This window comes from Apteryx mantelli, chromosome 1 (assembly GCF_036417845.1).
Source record: "Apteryx mantelli isolate bAptMan1 chromosome 1, bAptMan1.hap1, whole genome shotgun sequence".
Lineage (NCBI taxonomy): Eukaryota > Metazoa > Chordata > Aves > Apterygiformes > Apterygidae > Apteryx > Apteryx mantelli.
The window spans coordinates 165,639,491-165,661,468 of record NC_089978.1 but is presented as its reverse complement, the minus strand read 5'-3'; the positions used below and the strand labels follow the sequence as shown (position 1 = coordinate 165,661,468).

The window sequence follows — 21,978 nt, the reverse complement described above, 5'->3', positions numbered from 1 at the left end:
AGGTCAGTCTGGGTGGAAGCCTCCAACATGGCAGATGCAGCAACTCCAACGGCTGCTGGAGAATGCACACTGTGGCGTTGCATAACCATATTCAGGAAGAACTGGAGAGGAGAGCCTGTTCTTTGTGGCCGCCTTTGCTGCCTCTGTGAGCTGCACTCTAGGCCTGTCCCTAGCACTGACTAACAGGGTGCTTGACCCACCCTAATCAAGGGTCTGCTGGAACAAAGGTCACAACTCCCTCTGATCAGGGGCAACCAATAGAGCTTGTTAGCAGCAGCTACACCCAGCTACACCAAGTTAGAGCTTCCCAGGAGAAGTTAAGGCCTACTATAGCTGTCCTTGCCTAGCTCCCCTTACCTGTCTGCAGCAAGCACCCTCTCATTTCTCAGAGGGTCCCTAGAAAGTCTCCACAACTTCCAACAAGGTTCTCAGAGGGTCTAAGTAAAGCCCAGACACTGCTGCGCAAACTGATGTGTCTGTTCGCTGACTCTGTTAGCTGCGCTCTTCAAGCTGTGGAGTCACCGAGGGTTACACTCTCACACCAACCCACTAAATAAGGCAGCTTGATCCAAAAGAATGCCATGGACTTCACTCCACTTCAAAGGGAAGATGTTAAGGCTCCACAATGGAGCACCTACAAGAGAACAGAGCCAAGTCCAGCCCAGCAAGTCATATGGTGTCTATTCATGACCTGAACCTCCCTGGCAGCCAACTGAGACAAGCTTTTAACATGTCTTTCAAAGTTTTCTATTCTATTTAGCGCTTATATGCCTTGTTAATTATTCTCATTTTACTTCAGCCATTAATAATCTACTTTTGGTGGAGTTCTCTCAAATATTTGACAATGAGTCTTTTCTGCTAATATTGCATGTAGCTGGCAGCTTTAATTGGGCCAGCTACATTGAATTGGACTGCACCAAGAGCCTATTTCCTGTTTTTCTTTCCATACTGGGACTAACAAAAGATAAGAACATTTTTCTTGCTGAGTCTGATTTGTTTTTAGAGTTTTTTCACTTGCCTTTTCTTTCTTTCCCAAGAATGATAAATCATCACTTCCTTACTGACTCCCGAGGTCCCACATGTTGTGAAAAATTCAGGCAGCTTGTTTAATATCAGTTTGCATGAGCACTGGTTATGCAGCAGCATTTCTCTTTCTCAGGGTTTGGATCATTTTTAATGTGCATTTGCAATATATTTGTATCACATCTTGGTATTCACTCAATAATTATTTGAAAACCTACCATTTGCCTTATTTCACCCCCCAAAAAAGGGAACAGAGAAGAGACTATTCAATGGCCACAAACTTTACGCTCTGCATACTGTAAAGTAATAGATCTACCTGCTGGATGAGGCACTCCACCAGCAAGTCAGAGTTGTGTACACAGCAGTCCCCAGCACCCCAGATTCTCAGGGGAAGAAATTCTGGGACCGAACCAGGAAAAAAAAACAAAAACAAAAAACCCACCCTTTTCTTCCCCACCCTTCCCCAACTGAATTTTACAAAAGGAGGGATATCCATTGTTATCCCATCAAGTGGATATTCATTTAGCTGAAGAGCCTGACCTGCTGTAAATAGGATGTCTAACAGGAAATGAAGGTACCTTGGAAAGCAGCTTGAAAATAGGAGAAGTTGTTACGGAGTGCAGGAGCACAGGAGAGCAAGACTATTAGAAGAAGCAAAGAAATTAGTTTCTCCCCCTTCCATACCTTCACCACTGTGTTGTTTGTACAAAAGCTCACAGGATCCTAGCCTTTCATCAGGTATACCCACACCATCAATACCAGCAGAAAATATTTAGAAAAATCAAGGTCGCCTTGAACCTCACCCTGAGGCCCCCTCCTTTTCCCTCCCTACTTGAAGGATTATTAACCATCACTTTATTGACCTGGATGTTCTTCCTGCCTCTGCGCATTGAGGGAAAAGGGGAAAGAAACATGAAATCGAGTCCAAAGGGACTGTGTGCTACCAGATCCAAAAGGTAGGGGTGGGGCTGCCTAAATATCGAAGCCTGACCTGCATTTCTACAGGACAAACCGAATTGCAGTAACTTATCAATATTTAGCCAAAGGAATGACAGGGCAGGGAGGATCCAGCAGAGTCCCAATGAATAATCCAGGATTCTTGCTCCTTCCCCTATCATGGATGTAAAACACAGGGAGAAAATCCCTACCCTCTTCCACAGGTTCCCTTTCATACCAATGCTTTAAAAGATCAATTGCCAATAAATTAAGACAATAACAAAAACACCATATGTCCCGGGGGCAAGGGAAGATGCGCTCCATCTCTGTCCCTGTCACATCAGAGCAGCTCCAATATGGCCCTTTAGGGCATTCTGTGCCCTCAGAGGTGCATTGGTGTGACATAGTTGGCAGGGAAGAGACCCAGTTCCCCACGCAGACGCCCCTTCCACCATGATGGGTTGGAGCTGTCCAGGACCTCTAAGATGTCTCCACTGCGGAAGCCCAGCTCATCATTCTCCACTGCATCAAAGTCGTACAAGGCACGGACCCATAGCGTTCGCTGGGGAGGAGACATAGACAGGCAGGGAACAGTGAGCCACAGTTCTTAAAGTTCACCCTCCTGTGACCCCTCTTACACCCTAGTACATATGTTGACTAGGAGAAGACAAGCAACACTGAAACTGAGACCAGCTTGCAATTAAACAAGGAAGTGGCCAGGACTACAGGAAAGAGGGACTGATCTACTAGAAAACCCAAAGGGATGGTGCTCGGGTTCTCAGCAGCCCTTTGAACCTTTCTTGTTAGATAAGGTCAAAAGGATTTAGGAACTGTTTGGCTGTATCAGTTTATTTTGGGTTATCAGTTTATTTTGGGTTTACACTTTATCAAGCATTATAGTCAGAATGTTTTCTTATGAAAACTTCATTCTAAGAGACTTTGCACTCAGTTTCCCATTTTGACTGGAAATCAGATTTTAAAGGATATAGTGTGGGCTTTACTGGGAAATTGCTGGCACCCACATCATGGGGCATGGATAATTTGGGAGGTATGTTTTTCAGGCCTTGTTGGAAGGATTTTGTTTGATCCCTGGCTAACTTTTGCCAAATCTTGCATTCAGGGCCTGCTGAGACATGGTTCCCGGTTATCTGGTTGGTTTCAAATTATTTTAAAGGCACATAGACCTTTCTATAATGTGACTTGGTGGCTTCTTGATCATTGATGGGATGTGGCAGGTAAGGGCGTGTTGTTATTTGTTGCCACAGCCTCTGAGGGATAAAAGGCATGGTATTTTGAGCCGGATTATAATAAAGACTTTGGATTCCTGCCTCCACAGAGCTCATGCTAAGGCCCCTCTTGCATGCAATATGTTTGCATGTTAACTGAGACTGGTTTGGAGAGCAGTCTTAGACCTACATTCCTATAACAATGTAGCCCTGCCCTCAGAGTTCCCTAGAACCAAATTCAAGTGGCTGGGATGGAGTCTTGAGATACAGCAACATCTTCTGAGGTAGAAGAGTACTGCATTACAACAGGTGTAATATACTGTCCCTCCTGCAAACTCTATGCAGGTGACATTGCCCAGACTGCTTAGCCACTGCTAGGGATCCAGTGAGGTCTGCAGATGGGGCCGTCCAGGTACATCACCTACCGGTGTTGGCTGGTGCAGTGGGTCTGTGTGTCTCCGTTGCACAGCTGCTGCCCTTCCTTGGCTGTGATCTGTCAGTCCATGCAGCCCATCTTTCCTGTCCAGGCTCCCACTATATCTATCCTAGAAAGACAACAGCAGGAGAAAAGTCATGAATACACTCAGCTGCATAAATGAGGGGCTTTAAGAGTCATTGATGCCCAGGGAATCAGGGTTCAACCCTTAGATAAATTGTCTTGGATATCTGCTTCCAATATATTTCCTTCACTGCAGTCCTGCAAGCAACGGCCCTTCTGGAAAATAACATCTTAAGACTGTTCTGTTGTGGATTTTTTGTCTTAGAAGTTGAAGGCTGACTGTTTCAAGCAATGTCTTCAGCTGTATTCCACATCTGCTGGGAAAAGGGGTAAGATAGTGGCTGATTTGGCCTCTGGGATGTTTGGAGAAAACCCAAGCCTATTTAACACACAGGTGACAAGCCATGCTTGCTAAGGGGACTTTTGCCAATCTGGAGTTGTTATATCCCAGTCCTGCCCACTCCTTGCCCTTCCTCCGTCCCATATGCTGGTTCTGCAGTGGGAATGGCAGAGTTGCTGGCTCTGCTGAGTGTATTACCTGAAGACTCACTCACTATTTTTACTTTGGGCTGCCCCACACTGTAAAAGGCAGGGAGCAGGCCTGAGAGTCCAGTAGCCCTGTTAACTGAAGGAGAAAGAGAGAAAACCAGATTCAAAGAAAAGAAGCCATATGAATGCACATCTAAGTTATATCAACACAAATCAGCCCAGACAGATGGAGAGAGGAACTAGGCCCATACATTTAGAGAACAAGTTCTCTTTTGCCTGCTCAACCAACAGATGCTGGGTGTCTCCCTCCCTCCAGGCCTGTACATGCATTGAGCTTTTCCTTATGGTAATGGTGCAACAGAATCTGTTACTGTGTTAGCTCAGGTTACAGAAGTCTTTCAGTGACACAGGGTCTGATCAGATGTGTCAGTGGAGAGGAGGAAGAGCAACAGCTTGTGCTTGCTGTAAACAGCTATTGTCCCCTCCTTCTCCTTGCTTCCTTTCACGCACCTACTCTTCCAAACGCTCCTTGGTCTCACTTGCATCTTTGTCAGCCTAAGGGATCCCTGAGACTGGATCACAATTTGCACATCACCTGTCCCTGCGTAAAAGTCAGTGATTGAACTCAATCTGGCTTTGCAGCTGCAAGACTTACTGCACAGATACTTCACTCCTATGAGTGTTTCTGCTCTGTATCAAATGTGACTCCTGCATAGGCTGCAGTACGAAATGCGCAGGCCCTTAGCCTTGTCAGAAGTTGTTATTCCATCAGCAGTCCCCAACAGGCAACACTGTTCCTTGTCTGATGAGAAGCAGAACAGCCATTTTGTGATTGTCCCTGGCCTTGTTATATGGAAGCTCTCATAGCTTATGGGACATAGTTTCGGATCTCTTCCTTCAGTGGAACAAGTCCTCTCCTTGGATGATGCTTACACTGTCTCTAGCTAGAGACATTAGCCAATCCCAGGAAAACTATCTTCCACCCAAATCAGGAAGCACTTTGAAGACAGCACCAGCCTACTGCAAGGAGAAGGAAGAGGAATGTTCTGAAGGAAGCCAAACCCTCCCAGGGTTAACACAATCATTTCTCTTCCCTTATGCATTTTGTGATGCTGAATGTCAGTATCATAACACAGGAAAAAAAGGGGCAGCAAGATTTCACTTGTACCGCAAACTTGAGAGGAGTTCCTAAAACTGTATATATGTGTGCAAGATCTGGAGTTGTTTTTATGCACTCTCACTGGATGTTACTTTTCATCCTTTCCCAAGCAATACAAGAACATGACACCTCCCCTTGTTTTCCAGTTTTTGGGGGGGAGCTCAGTCCTCCCAAGCTCCCAGTGAAAGGGTCACTGTATGATGATTTCTGATTTTTGCTGGTCTGTCTACCAGTCCTAAACAGAACTAAATAAAAGGTCACATATTTATTTCACAACAAAAGAGCTCCCCAGGCTGACACCATCATTGCTGCTACATCTCATGTGGAAACCTGACTGACTCTGCCTCCTGAAGCAGGTTCAGGATGATGGACTTTGACAGGGCGACTATCCACTATCATGCAATCAAGGCCAATGTTTTGTATGCCTGGGTTTGATCTCCCAGCCCCTCTTTCCTGGTAGTACCTGTTGCTGGTGCAATACGGGGACAGGATGCTCTGCATATCTCTTGGATATAGAAAGATGAACTTCTCCAGCTGCTCCACCCAGGTGGAGTCCTTCCCGGCCCATCCGTTCCAGGCTCCCACCATGCCTTTCCTGATGAAAGAAGATCAAAAAAGTGAGGTCAGATATTGCTTCCCACTACCTCCTTGACTGAAGTTTAGCAATCATTGCTGACAGACCACTACCGCTGCTCTTTACCTTGGAAGCTCTTCCAAAGGAAGGCTCCTACCCCTCTGAAACAGAAGGATGAATCAGGAGTCCCATATTTTAGATCTCTGTCATAACCATTCCCCATTTGAAGACTGGGTAGTGATGGGGTATAGTGGGCTGAAAACGTCACCATTGATTTGAGGACTAGCATAGCAACCAAGCTCTTTTTGGAAATGCTGCCCTCAGACTTCATTTGTCTCTGCACTGAGATCTGTATATTCCTATCATTTTATCATATGACTGTAGCATCCAGAAATTCTCATTGTGAACTGAAACCCCACTGTGATGAGTGCTAAACATACCCTGCTGAGCCCTTCACCATAACAAATGTACAGAGCGTTTGCCAAAGCAAACTTGACTCCTGTTCTTTCATTTGCCTGTCTACATCTTGGAGCAAATGCTGTTCCGTTTCCCTTTCCTGCTCACGGTCAGCCCAAACAGGTTGTTTTACTAGGATACACATATAAACATATATATCCTTCCTTTCTCCTATTTGCTGTGGTCTTTCTCTCATAGGTCCCATAGTCTCTATTTTATATCTTAGTAATGCATTTTAAAGCACTGGATAAGTGCTCTAGAAGGAGAAAACAACATGTGCCCCACTTTCAGACTGAAAAATAAATCCTCTCTGTTTTGGAGCCAGCAAGAATGACCCACATGTAGCCTATAAAACTTTACCGCTGCAGTGAGCAAGTCACATACTTTCAGCCTTACCTCTGCTTGCACATCCTGGTAATTTAATCCCAGAATCCGTTTCCCAGTAAAGCAGGACTTCAGTTGCTGGAGTGACCAGGCAAGTTCACTCCCAGCACTGTGTCTCTACTACGTCATTTGCTTGTTCTCCTTACACCAAATCAGGCATTTATTGGACTGGGATTTCCCTGCCTTCTCAAACATTTGCTGCACCTTCCCTGAACACACAGCTTGTTCCCATATCTGCTATGTTCTCCTTGGCAGTACTTTTCTGCCCCTACCAGCCATTGTTCCAGATCTTGCCTTCAGTTCCTCCATACCCCTTGCTGTGTCGGATAAGTAACAGAAGATGGGCAGTTTTTCCAAGCAGACATACTTTCAACTGTAATAACAGCTGCACTCAGAGCACATTCAGGGACACTAGGAAACCAGACTCAAATTCTTCTCAGACACAGCCTGCCAATAAGCTCTATACCTCCCCCCTCCTCACTGCATCACCAGGCCCTATTCTTTTCCTGAGCTAAGAGCTTCTCAAAGCTTCTTTACACCAGGCATCTCATAAGGTAAGTCCTGCTTCCCTTGGCTGTGCAAAGCATCATAGAATTTTGTCTCTGGGGCCTCAACACAGCTCTAGCAAAGGCCCTCTATTGAGATCTGCAGCACTTCCTATTGATATCCAAAACTGACTCTCAAAATTCTGCTCAATTATATAACTATACAGATAAATCAACAAAAAATCTAGGCTGCAAGGCCTACCAGCATAATAATGTGATTTGGATTCCAGGTGCAGACCCCCAGAAACAACCTTGTAGGGCCAAACTCCTTCTGCGGAAGGTTTTCTCACTGAGGAACTCCTAAGGATAGTTTGTGTGTACCTTCTCTCCTCGGCTGTCATCCCTCAGGAAGATCTGCTTCTGCCTGGAGATAGAGGCTGTCTTGTAGTAGTCCACCAGCTTGTTTAGTGATTGGAATTTTTCTGTCCACAAGTAATAGTTACCCTTTGAATCCCTCATCACTTTGAAGTGCTGCACGTCATCTTCATGCCTGGATCCAATTGGAAAAGTAATAGATCACCACCTGGATTGCAACTTTATCTTCTTTGGAAAGTCTTTTCCAAAAGGGTACCAAAGCTCATTGCTGATGCTTAGCCAAATCTAGACTTCTAGAAAGTAAAGCAAAGATAGCCCTTGTACGTACTAGAGCTGGATGTGGCTCTGTATTTCAAAGGGCTCATCAGTTTACAAACATGCAATGCTGCAAGACTGCCCAGTGACAAAGCACAGTCAGTACAAAAGCACAGGGTTTTAGAGCTTCCCCTTTTAAATAAAGGTCAGAGAAGCTTTCAGGGCCACAAAAGATAATAGCTTCATTCTGTACTTTATAAGAAAGACAGCAATGTAGGTGTAGTCTCCCCACTAGCTTCTGCAGGTGCCTGTTAACACCCAGTTTGCATTGACTGTAAGAGATATGTTATACCTTTTCACACCACATGCATCACAGCCACACACACATTCGCATGAAGCCATACACTATATTTTATAATTGTATAATACCCAGCATAATATATGACTACAAACTCATCTCCTTACCCAAAAGGAATAAAAGAAGGAATTATGAGGTGCAATTACAAGTCAAAATTAACAGTCCCACCTCCTGCCCTTGATTTCCCCCCTGTAGTTCACCCCCACCCTTACCTCTCATCCAATTTGAACAATTCCACTTTGTACCAGATGTGATCTGGTTTTGGTGTTAGCACAGTTTTGATCTAAACCAGCTAGCCCTTTCTTAGATAATGCTGGGCCATGGTTAGGGGGACCACATGGACCAGGAACCATTCCCAGTGAACTGCTTGAATACAGCTGTTCTGTTCTGTGGGGTGAAGAGAGTTTAGCCATATGGATCTGACCTCTACCATGTTGCTTGTCTTCAGGTCAGAGAATAGTGCCTGACTGTGCTTAGTATATTGGTGTAGATGTAGCCAAAGTCTCCTAGAATGGGAAGAGGTGGCTTGAGCAAACATCTAGGTTTGGAAAAAGGGGGCCACAGCAGAGTTACTATTCTTGGCAGAATGTTTTCCTGCATTTCCTCCCGATACTTTTTAAGCTCCCTGAATCAGAAAGTGCACAATGCCTGGAAAGCAAATTGCTAATCAGTACTTTAATTTAAAACTGATCATCAATTGTTTGACTGAAAATCGGGAAACCAGTCGTCAGTTAACAGCTCTGCTTTGAAGCAAGGGCTCTGAGAAAGGATGGATTACAATAAATGGCTGAAATGCAGTTGGGCTGCTAGTGACAGAAAGCCATTCAATGGCTCTTTAGTGACCTGTGGGAAATAGATTAATAATGTAACAGTCGTCTCTTTATGGGTAGTAGTGGAATTGTTGGATCCCGTAACTGGAGCTGTCAGGCAAATAAAACAAATAGAAGGCACATGTTTTGCACTGTGGGAGATGTCCCATGTACCACTCTCTGCTTTGCTGCAGCTCTTTCAGAAAGCAGGCCACCAGGAGATGCAGCTTTGGAACGGGGCATTCACTGTGTCACTTGAAAAAAAAAACAACAAAAGCATTTGGGAATCAGATGCCGAATTTGTTTTCATCTGCAACACAGCAGCTCTACCAGTGACTGGCAGCATGCAAACTTCTTGAGAGGCAATTAGGATTCCTGTTAAGAAGAGGCTAGGGAGACCATTAACCAGGAAAAGGAGTAAGAAGATGCTGTAAGAAGTAGATACCTGACAGAGATGGAGAAGTCACCATGAGAGTTCTGACTGGCTCGGACGATGAAGGAACCAATTCCTTTGCTCATAAGGTTGTTCTCTGCTTCATGGCGGGATATCCTCTCATCAAACCAGCTGTCAAGTGGGAAGAAAAATCAAGGAGACTTGAATAAGGAGTTGAACTAAGGAAAGGAATAGAAAAGTTGAGGGTAGGGAGAATATGAATAAGCAGGGTGGAGGAAAGAAAAAAGAAACAGATCAGAGGATCCTACATGACTATTCCCGCTGGCCACATACATACTAAAGTACCAGGTTATGATGGGTGCAGACCATCTTCTCTGAGCAGTAAAAGCACACAGGTGCAAAGAGAACAATGTAAGCTTTGGCCTGTTAAGAAGCAACACTCAGCTAAAAGTCAAATTACAGGCACAGTACAGTGAAGTGTTAAAGTGATTTTAAATTACAAATGTGCATGTACATACACATATTATTCTCAGACATATACATCAAATAGCTTTTGGTAAACTGATTGAAAATTACTGGACTGTGATGGATATATTGCACGGAACAAACAAATTTTTAACAGAAGCAAGGCATGAAAGTTTCAGTACTATAAATTGACTCTTGCAAGAGTTATAATACCACAAAAATCGCAGAAACACAGAATATATAAGCACACTTATGTAAATTTAGCCAGATATAACAAACTGCTAATATAAGTCACTGGGCATATAATGAGGAAAGTCACCATAAATGGTAAAATAATACAGTGGCAATTGCAATTTGTAAGTAGAGAAAAAAAATCATATTCACTTATATATGTTCACAGCTAATAAGTTCTACAATGCTTAATTGCCTGTATTCCATTAAAATTATGGACTTAGTTTCACAAGCTCTGTCATTTCCACTTTTGAGTTTCCTTATTCTTCTCCTTACCATCATCACAGTTTACCTATGTATCATTAGCAATCAACGGGAAATCAGACCTTAATCAGCACTGATAACTGGTATCAATGATTACTTCGCAAAATAGAAATGGGAAAAAATTGCCTATCAAAAACAGGGGACAACTTTCTTCCCTACATCTGGTTCTAGCATCTGGCCTGAACTGCTTCAAATTGTGGACCTGCTACACTTAGAAAAGCATCAAAGTAGAAATGCTTCTTTCCATCTCTTGCATAGGGAAAACATGAGAAAAATGCATGTGAAAAAAGAAGCTGCTAGTGTCCCTGTGTGATGCCACAGCCCTGTGAAAGAGTGAACAGCCACAGCTGACTGAGAGATCTCATCACCTTGAGGCCCAAAAGTATAAGCCTATCTATGAGAGAAAACCAATAATGTCCTTCAGCTCAGCCAGGCAGGCTGGCTCATGTCCAAACAGGTCTGTAAGTGCCACCTCTAAAGGGGACAGTGGCACTTACTTGTGAACCACAAGAATCCCTGCATGCTTCCAGTTTGCCTGCTCAGGACACCAGTGGGCACAGCTTAGCAACGAACCAGGCTTGGTGCATGCTCTCCCTGCTCTCTTCTGAAATGCTGCAGCACGTTTTCAAAAGAGGAGGATTAAAGGGGCTGTGGCTTCAAGGAGGATTTCTGCCAATGGAAAGAAAAAGGTTGTAAAAATCCCATGCTTGGGTATATTTATTGCACAGGGCTGGACAGCACATTTAACATGCATTTAAACCCTTATCAGTCCTTACTGAAAGCATGGTGCTATCTACCCAGCAGGAGAAATGGGGGGGGGGGGGCATGCCTGCCCTCTGACAGGTCTATGTTTGGGTGTGCAGTCACGAAGCTGGGAGAGGTGTGTGTGTGTGTGTGTGTGTGTGTGTGTGTGTGTGTGTGTGTGTGCATGTGTGTGGGAGCAGAGTGACATGTCTGGTCTACCATCTCTGTCAATCCATGAGTAACACCAGATGTCACAATCTCACATAGCATTGCACTGACCTCTAGCGTATAGAGAGAAACTCACATACACTTTGTGGGGGAGAGGGAATGTGGATGGCAGGGTGGGGGACAGAGAGTTAATGTAGTTAAGAGTTGGGGGGAGGGAATTAAATTTTTTTAATTCATTTTCAGAGAGATCTCTTGCTCTTCCTTTTTTGCTCAGCCTCTGTCTCCGCTGCCAAGGCTCCATATTATGACAATTCTCCTTCTGTCCAAGGAGAGCTAAATGCAGTTTCTGCCATATCCCAGTGACATCCTTCTGAGCAACAGTAACAAAGGAGTCGCTTGAGAGTGATACAGAGCATTGAGTACCATCCTGCTCTGAAAGAACAGAAGATGTTTCACGGCAGGAATGAGATGCGCTGGCAGAACTGCATATAGTGTTATGGCAGTCTTTGCCAGCCCTTAATTATATTATAACCAGTGCCTCCTCTGTCTTATTCTCCTAGGAGCATGCACACACACATATGTGCTCTTGACAGTACTCCGTGAAAACATGCAATGGTGATGTGTGCAGTTTTTGTGACACTTACGGGGGAACATGAAAATCAATGAAGTTCTTAGGAACGTAGCCCTCTTGACTTCTCAGCTCAGCTTTGTACCACTCTTCCTGGGAGCTTAAAACCTGCAATGGAGAGATGGAAAGAATAAGTGTTTGCCCTGAGAAAGGCAAAAGTAACCAAGATACTGAGAGAAAACTAGAATTTCTTGTAAGAATAGAAGACAACTCCACACATGCTCACCCACCCACCTTGCAGCAGGTTTAGTGGCTGATGACCACTTCAGAGCAAACAAAGCTATGAGAAAGGCTGGGTGGAATTAAAGGGACTGCTTGTTAGCTTTATCCTTTCTTCTGAATGCCTGTCCAGGTGGCTGGGAATGCAGTCTACCTGTCTCTGATGTCTGTGAGATGGAGGAATTCAGCTCTGAAGGACTTAACAGGGGTTTAAGGAGCTCTCTGGGCTGTTTTTAATGGTTAGTATTGGAGCATATCAATTTCAAAGGGGAGGAAAAAAAATTTGTGAAAACTCCTCCAGCATTTATGTGTATGAAGGGAATACATAGCTATACCAATATGTGTGTGTGTGTGTTATGACTCCACACATGTTATCCTGTGCTCTCATGTGTCACTTCACAAGAGTGTATTTAGTGGGTTAAATCTGCAGCTGTCCTGAGTTTTATCAGGGTAGGTAAAAGGAGGAAGCAAAAAGTGCTTGAAAGCCACTGTTACACTTCCAAGATTGTAGGACAGCAGAGGCCAGCCCACAGTGCACACTGGAGCAGCTTCAAGGAGTGTTCCTATTAATGTTGACTGGAAAGGTCCTTAGGGACTGTAGCACAGGCAATAGACTGCCCAGATTCACTGCTCTCTGGCTGATGGCTCCTGATATGGCCCTAAGCTAGATGGAGAGGACAGGAATACAGTCACATTATGATTTTACTGCATATGTTGCGGTCCTTGGTGTTTTGTTTGACATTTTGGGTCCTGGGACAGAATTCCTTTTTATAAAATAGAACATGTTTCTGCTCATTCTGGTTTTGGAAAGGATCTTGAAAGCAATAACCCTGACAGTTTTAAGAGGAGAAAGCAAGTGGAAAAGACTTAATTTAAAAACCATTGTTAACAATAATAACACTTGTGTTGTAAGCCAATCTCATAATTTTGGGAGCTTAACACATGAATTCTAACCACTTGGTGTTGGCAATAGGATGTCCCTGTCTCTGGGGCTGATTCTCCATTGCCTTGCCTGCCACGTAGGCCCTTTTTATGCATGTGGCTAGAGAAGGGTTGGGCAGTGGAAAGCTGTGGAGTTCCCTGCTTGTACAGCTGCTCCTTCCCCCATCCCTGGGTGCTGGATTAAGGCTTCCTTTTGCTGCTCTGGCTAACCAAAGGGGACAATAACCACTCTGCTAGCGCTCAAGCCCTGCTGTTTCCAGAACAAACCACTTGCTGGTTCGTGTACAGAGCTGGCAGGTTTGTGTGTGTGTCATTCTCTCAGAGAAGGATGTGTGGGGGGGTGGATTTCCTCCTGTCACTACTGGTTGAGGGCCTCATGTTTCCTGTTTTTTAATCTCTACATCAATACTGTTCATCTTATCTCTTTCATAAATCAGAAAGACAACCAGCAGGTTGCGCAGGCAGCAGAAGGGGGCTCATGACAGGGTATGCATGTACGTGTGTATATGCCAGAAGCAGAGATGTTACTCAGGCTAATTTACTGTTACTATGGCTTGGGCTGCTAAGGTATTATTTTGTTCACCTCAGGGATGTTAAAGCAAGAGACAGTCTGGCTTTTCTGGTAGTGAAGTCTCAGTGACAACTACTAATAATAACATATAGCTGTTATTTCACACTTTTCATCAATAGCTTCCAATGTGCTTCGAAAGAAAACTCTAGCTTATAATGATTTTACAGGAAGAGAAGGAGAGGAACAGAAGGAAAACTGATCTGGCCAACACCATCACCCCTGCAAAGGGATTGAATGAAACCACAGTCTCCTAAGCGGATATCAGGTAAAGATCGGGGAACAGCAGGGACATGGGGACTACTCTTGACTTAAAAAAGAATTGTAAAGGAGGTATAGAGTGAAGTGTTCATCTGTCCTAAAGAGAAGAAGTGATTTCTCCAGAGCACTTCTCATAGCTCTCTGGAGAAAACTTCTTTTTGATCTTAACAAATTCTCGATGACACCAGCTTTGTCTAAGCTTCAAGAATTAAAAGGACAACAAAATAAAACATGGAAGGGGCAAGGCTGAGAGCCAATATTAACTGGAAAAACTGGGACTGGACAGGGAAAGACAAAAGGCTCCCTGGCAGAACATGGGTTTAGATCTTACTGTTGTACAACATCCCTTTGGCCAGTGATGGAGTTACAGGCCTTAGAAAGGAGTTACACTCAGTCCTTTTCAACTGAAACAGAACAGCTATGCTGTGGGCTGAGAAGTGGCTAATTTAGGGTGGAGCAGCATGTAACTTCATCTGTGAGACTTCAGTAGGGTTAACAAGAACTGTTCTATAATAACACATGCAAATCAGCTTTAAGGAGACTTTCACATGCTCTGTATTGCTTATGATCAACTGCACTTCTTCTGCCAGTCTCTGCCATTCCTCCACTGCTAAATTATTGCTGGGTTGGTATAGAGAATTATTTGCCCAGAGCCTCTTAATCTCTTCCATCATCATGTGTGTAACAGAGATTTTCTTGTGGACATTTCCTCTTCCATTTGAAATTGCCTAAAACCCCTGTGGCAACTACAGTAATTACTTACACTGGAAAGTTAGATACAAGTTCTATAATGCATGATAACCATCTTTCTAACAATTTAAGAGTTGGAAGTAAGGAAGATAGGATGACTGTAGACTGGAGTGATTGCTATCTATCTTTAGATGTAGTCACCCTAGACTATCTATATAGTCAATGAAAAGAGACAGACACCTCAAAATCTGTCTGCCTGAGAACTGGATCTCTCCCCCAGCAAAGATACTTATCCTTCCCTGCTGATTCCTGGAGGATTGTAGGGCAACTACATCCACAGGTTAGGGATCTAAAATTGAGTAGACCTAGACTCAAGTGACCTGGGAGTTGTTACTTGACCAGTAGCAGACTTTATGGGAGACTTGTGTCTCATGTTTGCATCCCAGTTTATAGATGTCATGGTCAATTTCATTTATCAATGCAAATGGGAGCACAGCAAGATCTGTCTGAACTCTTAAAGCTAATAACTGTCCTTTAGTCAAACCTGGGGCTGCACTTACCTTCAACACATCCCCAGCCTGGAAGCTCAGCTCATCTTCTCCTGAAGCACTGAAATCAAACTTGGCAATGGCTTCCATACTATGTCTTGGTTGCAGAGCAAAGCTGGAAGAAGTGTAGGTTTGTCATCATCTGTGAGCTGCTTGGACTACTGAGTCTAGCTTATAGCAACCTTATAGGCAATGCTGTGATTTGTACAAGGGTGAGGGTGCACCAACCATTACTAGGCATTAGACACTGAAAGACATTAGCAGCTAGAAGATATAGCATGGCCAAGAAGCTATAACTCACTCAAGTCAGTAATTCAAACAAACCAATGCATATGCTCATTCCAAAACATCTCCTTCTCCCCAGCAGTCTCACTGAAGGGTTGCACACTTCACCCAAATAAACTGGTAGTGGGGAAAACCTTCTAAGCAAACCAAACACTACTCTGTCACAGTTCCCAAAGAAGCAAGCGACTCTGCATGCATTTTCCCTCTTCAATGACTTACTCTTTGTCCCAGGAGAAAGGCAAGCTGTGGACAAAAGGAACAGCCTGCAATATATATCATTTTTTCTTGGACAGAAGCCACAATACTGAAGGTTGAAAGAGTCTTTTCTGTGTGTTGGCTTAGCATGGGTAACCACAACTTTCAGCTACAGAAAACTGTTCTGCAGAAAGGCTGTATTCCTTGTTTCAGAGCAGGCAGAGTGTGAAACTGTAGCACTGACAAATTTAAGGCATGCACATACTGTACCTCAATGTTCATAACTCAGGAGCTTGAAATGTACCAGACAGCCCTGCAAACCAAAGCCTGCTTTTCATCAACAGAGCAGATGTGGCAGGGGAAGTAGCAACATGAGCTTTGCTTCTTCACCACTTCCTGCTCACATAACTCGGATGTACCCCAGCAGGACCACTTCTATGATCAAGAGAGTTATTCATTTCCCATGGCTGGTTCACGGTCCCTGCAGCCCAACGGCTGAGGCTGCCAGTGGCAAGACAAGAAATGGCTGGGTACTGCCACTTTAACCAAGTGCACTGCTAGTAGATCTTCTTGCAGTCCAGTTTGTGAAGATCACCAGACAGCTCCAACATAGTAATGTTCATAGTTACTATGCTAGGTTCACCTGGAAGCAATGATCTTGAAGCCAAAGGCTCTATTACCTAACTTCAACTCTCACAAAAGCACCAAGGCTTTATGTCTGGGGAAGAACTGCCAACTTGCCTGATCCAAATGTTCTTAACCAGAAAGCCCTAGAAAGAAACCGTACTGACAACAACCCTAGCTCGGATGCTATTTTCCTGAGTCTTCTGTTAGAACTGAGACAGGACCCCATCTGACACAGAGCAAGCTCCAGAATTAGGCCACCTAATTAGCCACAGGCTACTGTAACCCTCCTTCTCTGTAACCTCTGCTGTAAGCTTCCCTCTGAAGGCAATCTAGGCCTTTAGCTGCCTATATATCAAGGATCCAGGGCCCTGCTTTGATATGGCACAGCTGTGTAACCTTGACTCAGACTGTGGAGAAAGAGTTAGGAGAAAATCTGTAGAGAGATAAGAAGGGCAAAAATTACATACAGTGGTAGGATTGTTGAGATGGGATCATCAGTAGCTCAAGGATTCAAGAGAGAAAACACCAAAATGGAAAGATACAAAATCTCAGAGGAAAAAGCCAAGAAGATTATTCAAGATAGTCAGTCTAGCTGCGGACTAATCAAGGATCATTGGGGTCAATGAGCTGAATTCTCAGTGCCATCAGTGCTGACAGAGCTGGTGGCAGATGGCAACTCAGCACCACTGAGGATTTGTCCCAGGGAGCTGTGGAGGCTGGCTCTTCCCCTCCTGACTGACGCTTGCCTGGCAAGCAAAGATTCTTTGGGTGCCTTTACAGGGGTAGTGAGCATGCTAATGCATGCCTATGCATAGCCTAATATTTCATTAAATCCTAGCTAGCCAATAAATAATTGTTTTATACTGTTAAGCTGGGTATCTCCTGCTTGCAGACTCCCTTGCACCTAGCTAAAGATGCCCAGACAAAGCAATCCATAAGAGGGACCATAACGCCACTGGAGATTAGTTCTGAGACTTGTTACATCTCAGTTCTAACTATAAAAGGGTCTTCACATGCTTCCTCTTGGATTCTGTTAGCACCCTTTTTTTGGTGCTTATTATAGGTGAATTTGTATTCCTGTGACTGATGTGATTGATTCCTGTGACTATGCAGTGCCACGGCAAATTGGTTAGTAGTCCACAGGCAGCTCTGTCCATTCAGCATGAACCTGTCCCACAGCGACTGTGGTTGTTTCAGTGACGGGGCCTCCCCTGTAGCTTGGGGTACATAGATCAGCCGTGATCTGCTATAAGCCTGCTATTCCAGCCCACTGCCTTACAGTTTTGTCAATATGCATTCATATTGAACTGTACCGCCCTATGTTTTAACAATGATGTGCTTTATTCTCATTCTTCAGCTTCACAGCTACTCCAGTAATTCTTACTCTGGATACTCTTTGCTATCTCATGCATACCTGCAAATGTAACTTAAGTTTGCTCTGTGATTGTCGCATTCCTATTCCAGGCCATTTGTGTAACTCTGTAGATGCAACTCAGACTTGATCTGACTGCCTATTCTAGCAGTGACATTCTTGGAGCTTCAGTCTGTAACCTCCCACAGCCAATGCGAGCCACTTGCACACTAATGGAGCATGAGGGTATTAAATAGAAGCAGAATTAACCATTGAGGGAACTAGATAAGCAGTGATGCTGTTTTCATGGAAGAGAACTGAAGAAAAAGACAAAAGGAGAATTACTTTAATAAATGAGGTTTTTTTAGTGTTTTATCTTGCAGTGCTGGGCTGCTGCAGAGGGATCAGAGCCAAGAGCGTAAGTGAATCCTGGAACTCCTAAGTGCAGAGCATTAATCTCAGAAAAAAAATAAAGTTGTTAAAAACAAAAAACTCTGTTTAAATATAGATCCTTTCTTTGATTTCTCCCCTTAGTAACAGGAGAGACAAGGGGGCTTCTCTCTGCAGGGGGCAGGTGGAGAGAGAGCCTTGCATTTTTCAATATCCCAGGCTTTAGAGATGATACTGGAGAGCTGACCCCCTCAAAAGGAGAACAGTTTGCCCCCACCTCTTTTCAAATTCAGCAATCCCAACCTCAGGGAGAGGCCAAGAGACAGATACATCTTCAAACAATCTAACACATGGATTAAATGTGCTTTTCATTGCCAGAGGCTGGATTTAGAAGTGACTCAAATACCATACACAGTGTTGGCTGTGTTGATAAAGCAGCAATGCAGTAATGCTGTGGCCTTAAGCTCTTCCCCCCACCAACTACTAAAGCAACACTAGCCAATAATCCTGTCTTTGTACTCCAGCCTACCACTTTTCATCACCTGAACTTCAAACCATTTCTGTTTTTCTGATTCTGTTCCTCCTTCCATCTGTAACTCGAGAATCCTTACTCTGCATGGGTCAATGCTGGGCTATCATGAAAACTCTCCTGCCAGGGGCCCATTCTTTCCCTGTCTGCATGTGTGTCTCCGAGCACCACCTCTGTGACATAGTGGGATGAAAATCTTTTTGCTGTTGTCATAACTTACATTTGTTAAGCACCTTTTATCCCAAAGGACAGCACTGCAGTTTGCAGACAGAGAGCCAGACTCTGCTTTTAACTGCATGGGGCAACTCCTTTAAGCTTTCAAATAACCAAGGACAATTTTAGACTGTGCATAATGCTGATGTGAAAATTGTCTCTGTACAGAGTATAGCATGTTTATGTTGATGTTATGCTATGCAATGTTTAAGGAGGCTTCTTCAGGTCTGAGTGTGAGTTGACCAGTACCAATATTTTGTGCTGGCTCTCTGCATGGAGGTAAATTTTCTCTACGGTTCCCCGTTGTAATGAGGTGCATGCAAGAGGTAGACGACTATTGTCATTCTGTGGGATGAATGCAGCACAAGATTTGCAAAAGGAGAAGTGAAACACAACTTGGCTTTGAGGCTACTAAGGAGGTAGTTTAGTTTGGCAGAATGCCATTCTCTGAGCAGGAACATCAGCATCTCTCTGTTGATGAAAAGAGCCAAGGCCTAAATTATGTCAGCAAGCAACGTAGTCTGACAGCACCATCCAACGTAGTCTGACAGCAGCATCCCAAAGAGTTTAACATTATTCCTGACATCAAATTGGGTCAAAATTCTGTTATAACAATGGCAGAGGAGGTCACCACCTACTAAGAGTTTATCACGCAGGGACTGCCCTGGCTCAGCCCTGCTCAGTCTCACATATTAAGATCACAGAAGGAGGGCATGGTTGCAACAACGTGACTGCTTAACGGAACCACGCAAACTAAAGTCTGATTTTCATGCCTGCAGCACGCACATCTCCAGCCTGCAGCTTCATCCAGTGAGGTTTCGCACAGCATGAGCTATCATGTCTTTGTTAGGCTCTGCAAGAACAACCTATAGGACTGGTGGGCAGCCAGGGACAGAATTCAGCCCTGAACATCTGTATAGAAACTCCAGACAGTATTTCAGCAAAAACAATGGAGAAGAGACCTGGTTATCTAGAAGAGCTGTGATAGATAAAAGCACTGTTTTCACCAGTTAAGCTGCATACAAGCGGCATGGGAATATTTTGTTCCAAAAATACAAGCCTCTTCCTACTAGGTTAACAGTGCAGCTCCACTGACTGTCAGTGATAAGAGGGTAAAATTTATAAGGGAGAACAAGTCACTGAAACACTGCAGCACTGCTGCATTTAAGTCTTGGCTATCCTGTCATTCAGAGGAACACATAAACCTGAGCTGGGCCCCTGTACATTGCCCAGACACAAAAAGCCTTCTAGAAACAAGATTTGCAGAACACGCAAATTTTCAGGACTCCATGACCAACACTAGTTGGTAAGAAATGTGCCAGACTAGGATGGGGATTAGTCTCCCTGGGGACCTTAGGCATTCTGTGATGCTTCCAGTCATTACAGAGTAGAGCTGGGCAGCACCCTGGAAGCTTATGCAAGAGCAGCACCAAATAGAGTATCACAATACCGCGCAATATTGTGAGACTATAAAACCATGAATCTTTGCTGCACTGGGAAAGTGGTGTGGAGGATTAGTGTGGGGAGAAGCATCTATGTTTGCCGGCTTCCTCCCTGCTTCTAGCTAGTCAGATTTGGCTGAGGCACAGGAATTTGTCCTGTGAAAGTTTTGTCCTGCTGTGGAAGCAGCAGAAGAAGATGGCATTGGGATCCCATGCTCTTCTCTACCCTGCAGTACTTCTTTGCCTCCCCCTCCAAATCTCCACCTTCCTCCCTAGTACCTTTTCCACACAGTTTCCCCCATTCACGACTTAGACCCACATTCACCCCATACCTTGTAGCAGCTCTTCTCCGCTCCGGCGCTTTGCTAGAAAACAGGAGGTGCGTTACCAGCTAAGGGAAGGGAGTGAAGGAGAGCTCAGCCCATTTCAGGCTCCTCCCTGCTGTGACAGGATGTCACACTAGTAATGGGTCCAAATCTGCAGAGGAGTACGGTCAGAAGTGGGCATGGAGGACAGAGGTGGAAGCACAGAATACTATTTGTTGCAGGACAGAGTGAGGCATGGACCATTATTGGTCTCTAATGTTGGAAATATTTGGTACAACATGTATTTACAATCATGGTGCTGTCCTTTGCTGCTGCCCATACCCAACCTGGTTTAACAGCCAAATAAAGGAGGCTAGTGTGCCTCAAAAAGTGGAAGTTCTACCCAAATAAGGAGAACAGAAAAGAGCACAGGTCTGATAAGTTAAATGAGAAACCATAATAAGTCCATTGAAAAGTATATCTTGAGGAACAAGTAGCTGAAGACATAAAAACAAGCAATAAAATCATTTTCAAAGCCATCAGAAGCAGGAAGCCTGCCAGAGTGTCTGTAGGGCTGACAGATGATTGAGATGTAAAAAGAGTGCTCAAAGAAGATAAGGATAAGGCAGAAAAGCTAAATGAATTCTCTGCATCTATGTTCTCTCCAAAGGGATGTAAGGACTTGCCACACTGGGGCTTTTCTTTGCAGAGACAGGTCTGGGAAACTCTCTCAAGCTGAAGAACTGGTAGAGAGGTTTTAGGACAAATCAAAAAATGAACAAGAATAAATCCAAGGTTTAGATATTTTAGAAATCTTGATTGAAAACTAACTTGAATATGAAATAGTAAAGGTTGAGCAATTAAACTGTGGCATACAACCTGGGACCTAACATGACCTCAGTAGTAGAAGGAAGGGCTTTGAGGGAGACTCCAAGGACCAAGAAGTCTAACTTCTGTATGCCTGAAATTAATAGAAACTATAATGAAGAAAGGAATTACTGGGCATAAGAGAGAGATGACATAGCAAGTGCCTCTCCCATAGCTTTTGTAGAAGCAAGTCATACTGTACAAATCTGACAAAGTTCTTTGAAGGAGCTGATGAGCATGTGGATGTGGATGATTGTTTGAAATACTCACATTTCTAAATTGCTTTTGATGAGCTCACTCACCAAAGACTCTTAAGAAACCTCCTAAGCGCTCACAGAATAAGAGGAAAGGTCCTATAGAGGGTTAACATCTGAATAAAAGTTAAGAAACAACTTGAATGAACAGTTCAACATATTCATAAATGATCTGGAAAAAAATGAAGTGACACAGCTTACTGATGAGAAAAGAAATAATTAGGTTCATACAAATTAAATCTGATCATGACTACTTGCAGATGGTTTTCAGAATGCTGTTAAAACGGAAGATGAACCTCAGTGCTGATGACCGCAAAGTAATGGACATGGGAATAAACAACTGTAACTACATAAACACAGTGATGGACTC

At 44.0% G+C, this 21,978-nt stretch overlaps 1 protein-coding gene across 2 annotated transcripts in view; it reads right to left on the bottom strand.

Moving 5' to 3' along the window:
* Positions 1-1,480: 1,480 nt before the first annotated feature.
* The window catches only part of GRAP2 (GRB2 related adaptor protein 2), a 39,619-nt gene continuing 19,121 nt past the window's right edge, over positions 1,481-21,978 (bottom strand). Inside the window, exons 1-8 of one of the 2 annotated variants that reach the window (XM_067289887.1) lie at positions 20,515-20,529; positions 15,163-15,265; positions 11,939-12,030; positions 9,474-9,593; positions 7,613-7,781; positions 5,796-5,927; positions 3,611-3,730; positions 1,481-2,521 (exon numbers count right to left, since the gene is read on the bottom strand). In XM_067289887.1, the coding sequence (XP_067145988.1) occupies positions 2,342-2,521; positions 3,611-3,730; positions 5,796-5,927; positions 7,613-7,781; positions 9,474-9,593; positions 11,939-12,030; positions 15,163-15,240 (891 nt within the window). In that variant the 5' untranslated portion in view covers positions 15,241-15,265; positions 20,515-20,529 and the 3' untranslated portion in view covers positions 1,481-2,341. Of the gene's footprint in view, positions 2,522-3,610; positions 3,731-5,795; positions 5,928-7,612; positions 7,782-9,473; positions 9,594-11,938; positions 12,031-15,162; positions 15,266-20,514; positions 20,530-21,978 lie in introns of those variants that run through there. The other variant, XM_067289886.1, reaches the window with a different exon arrangement.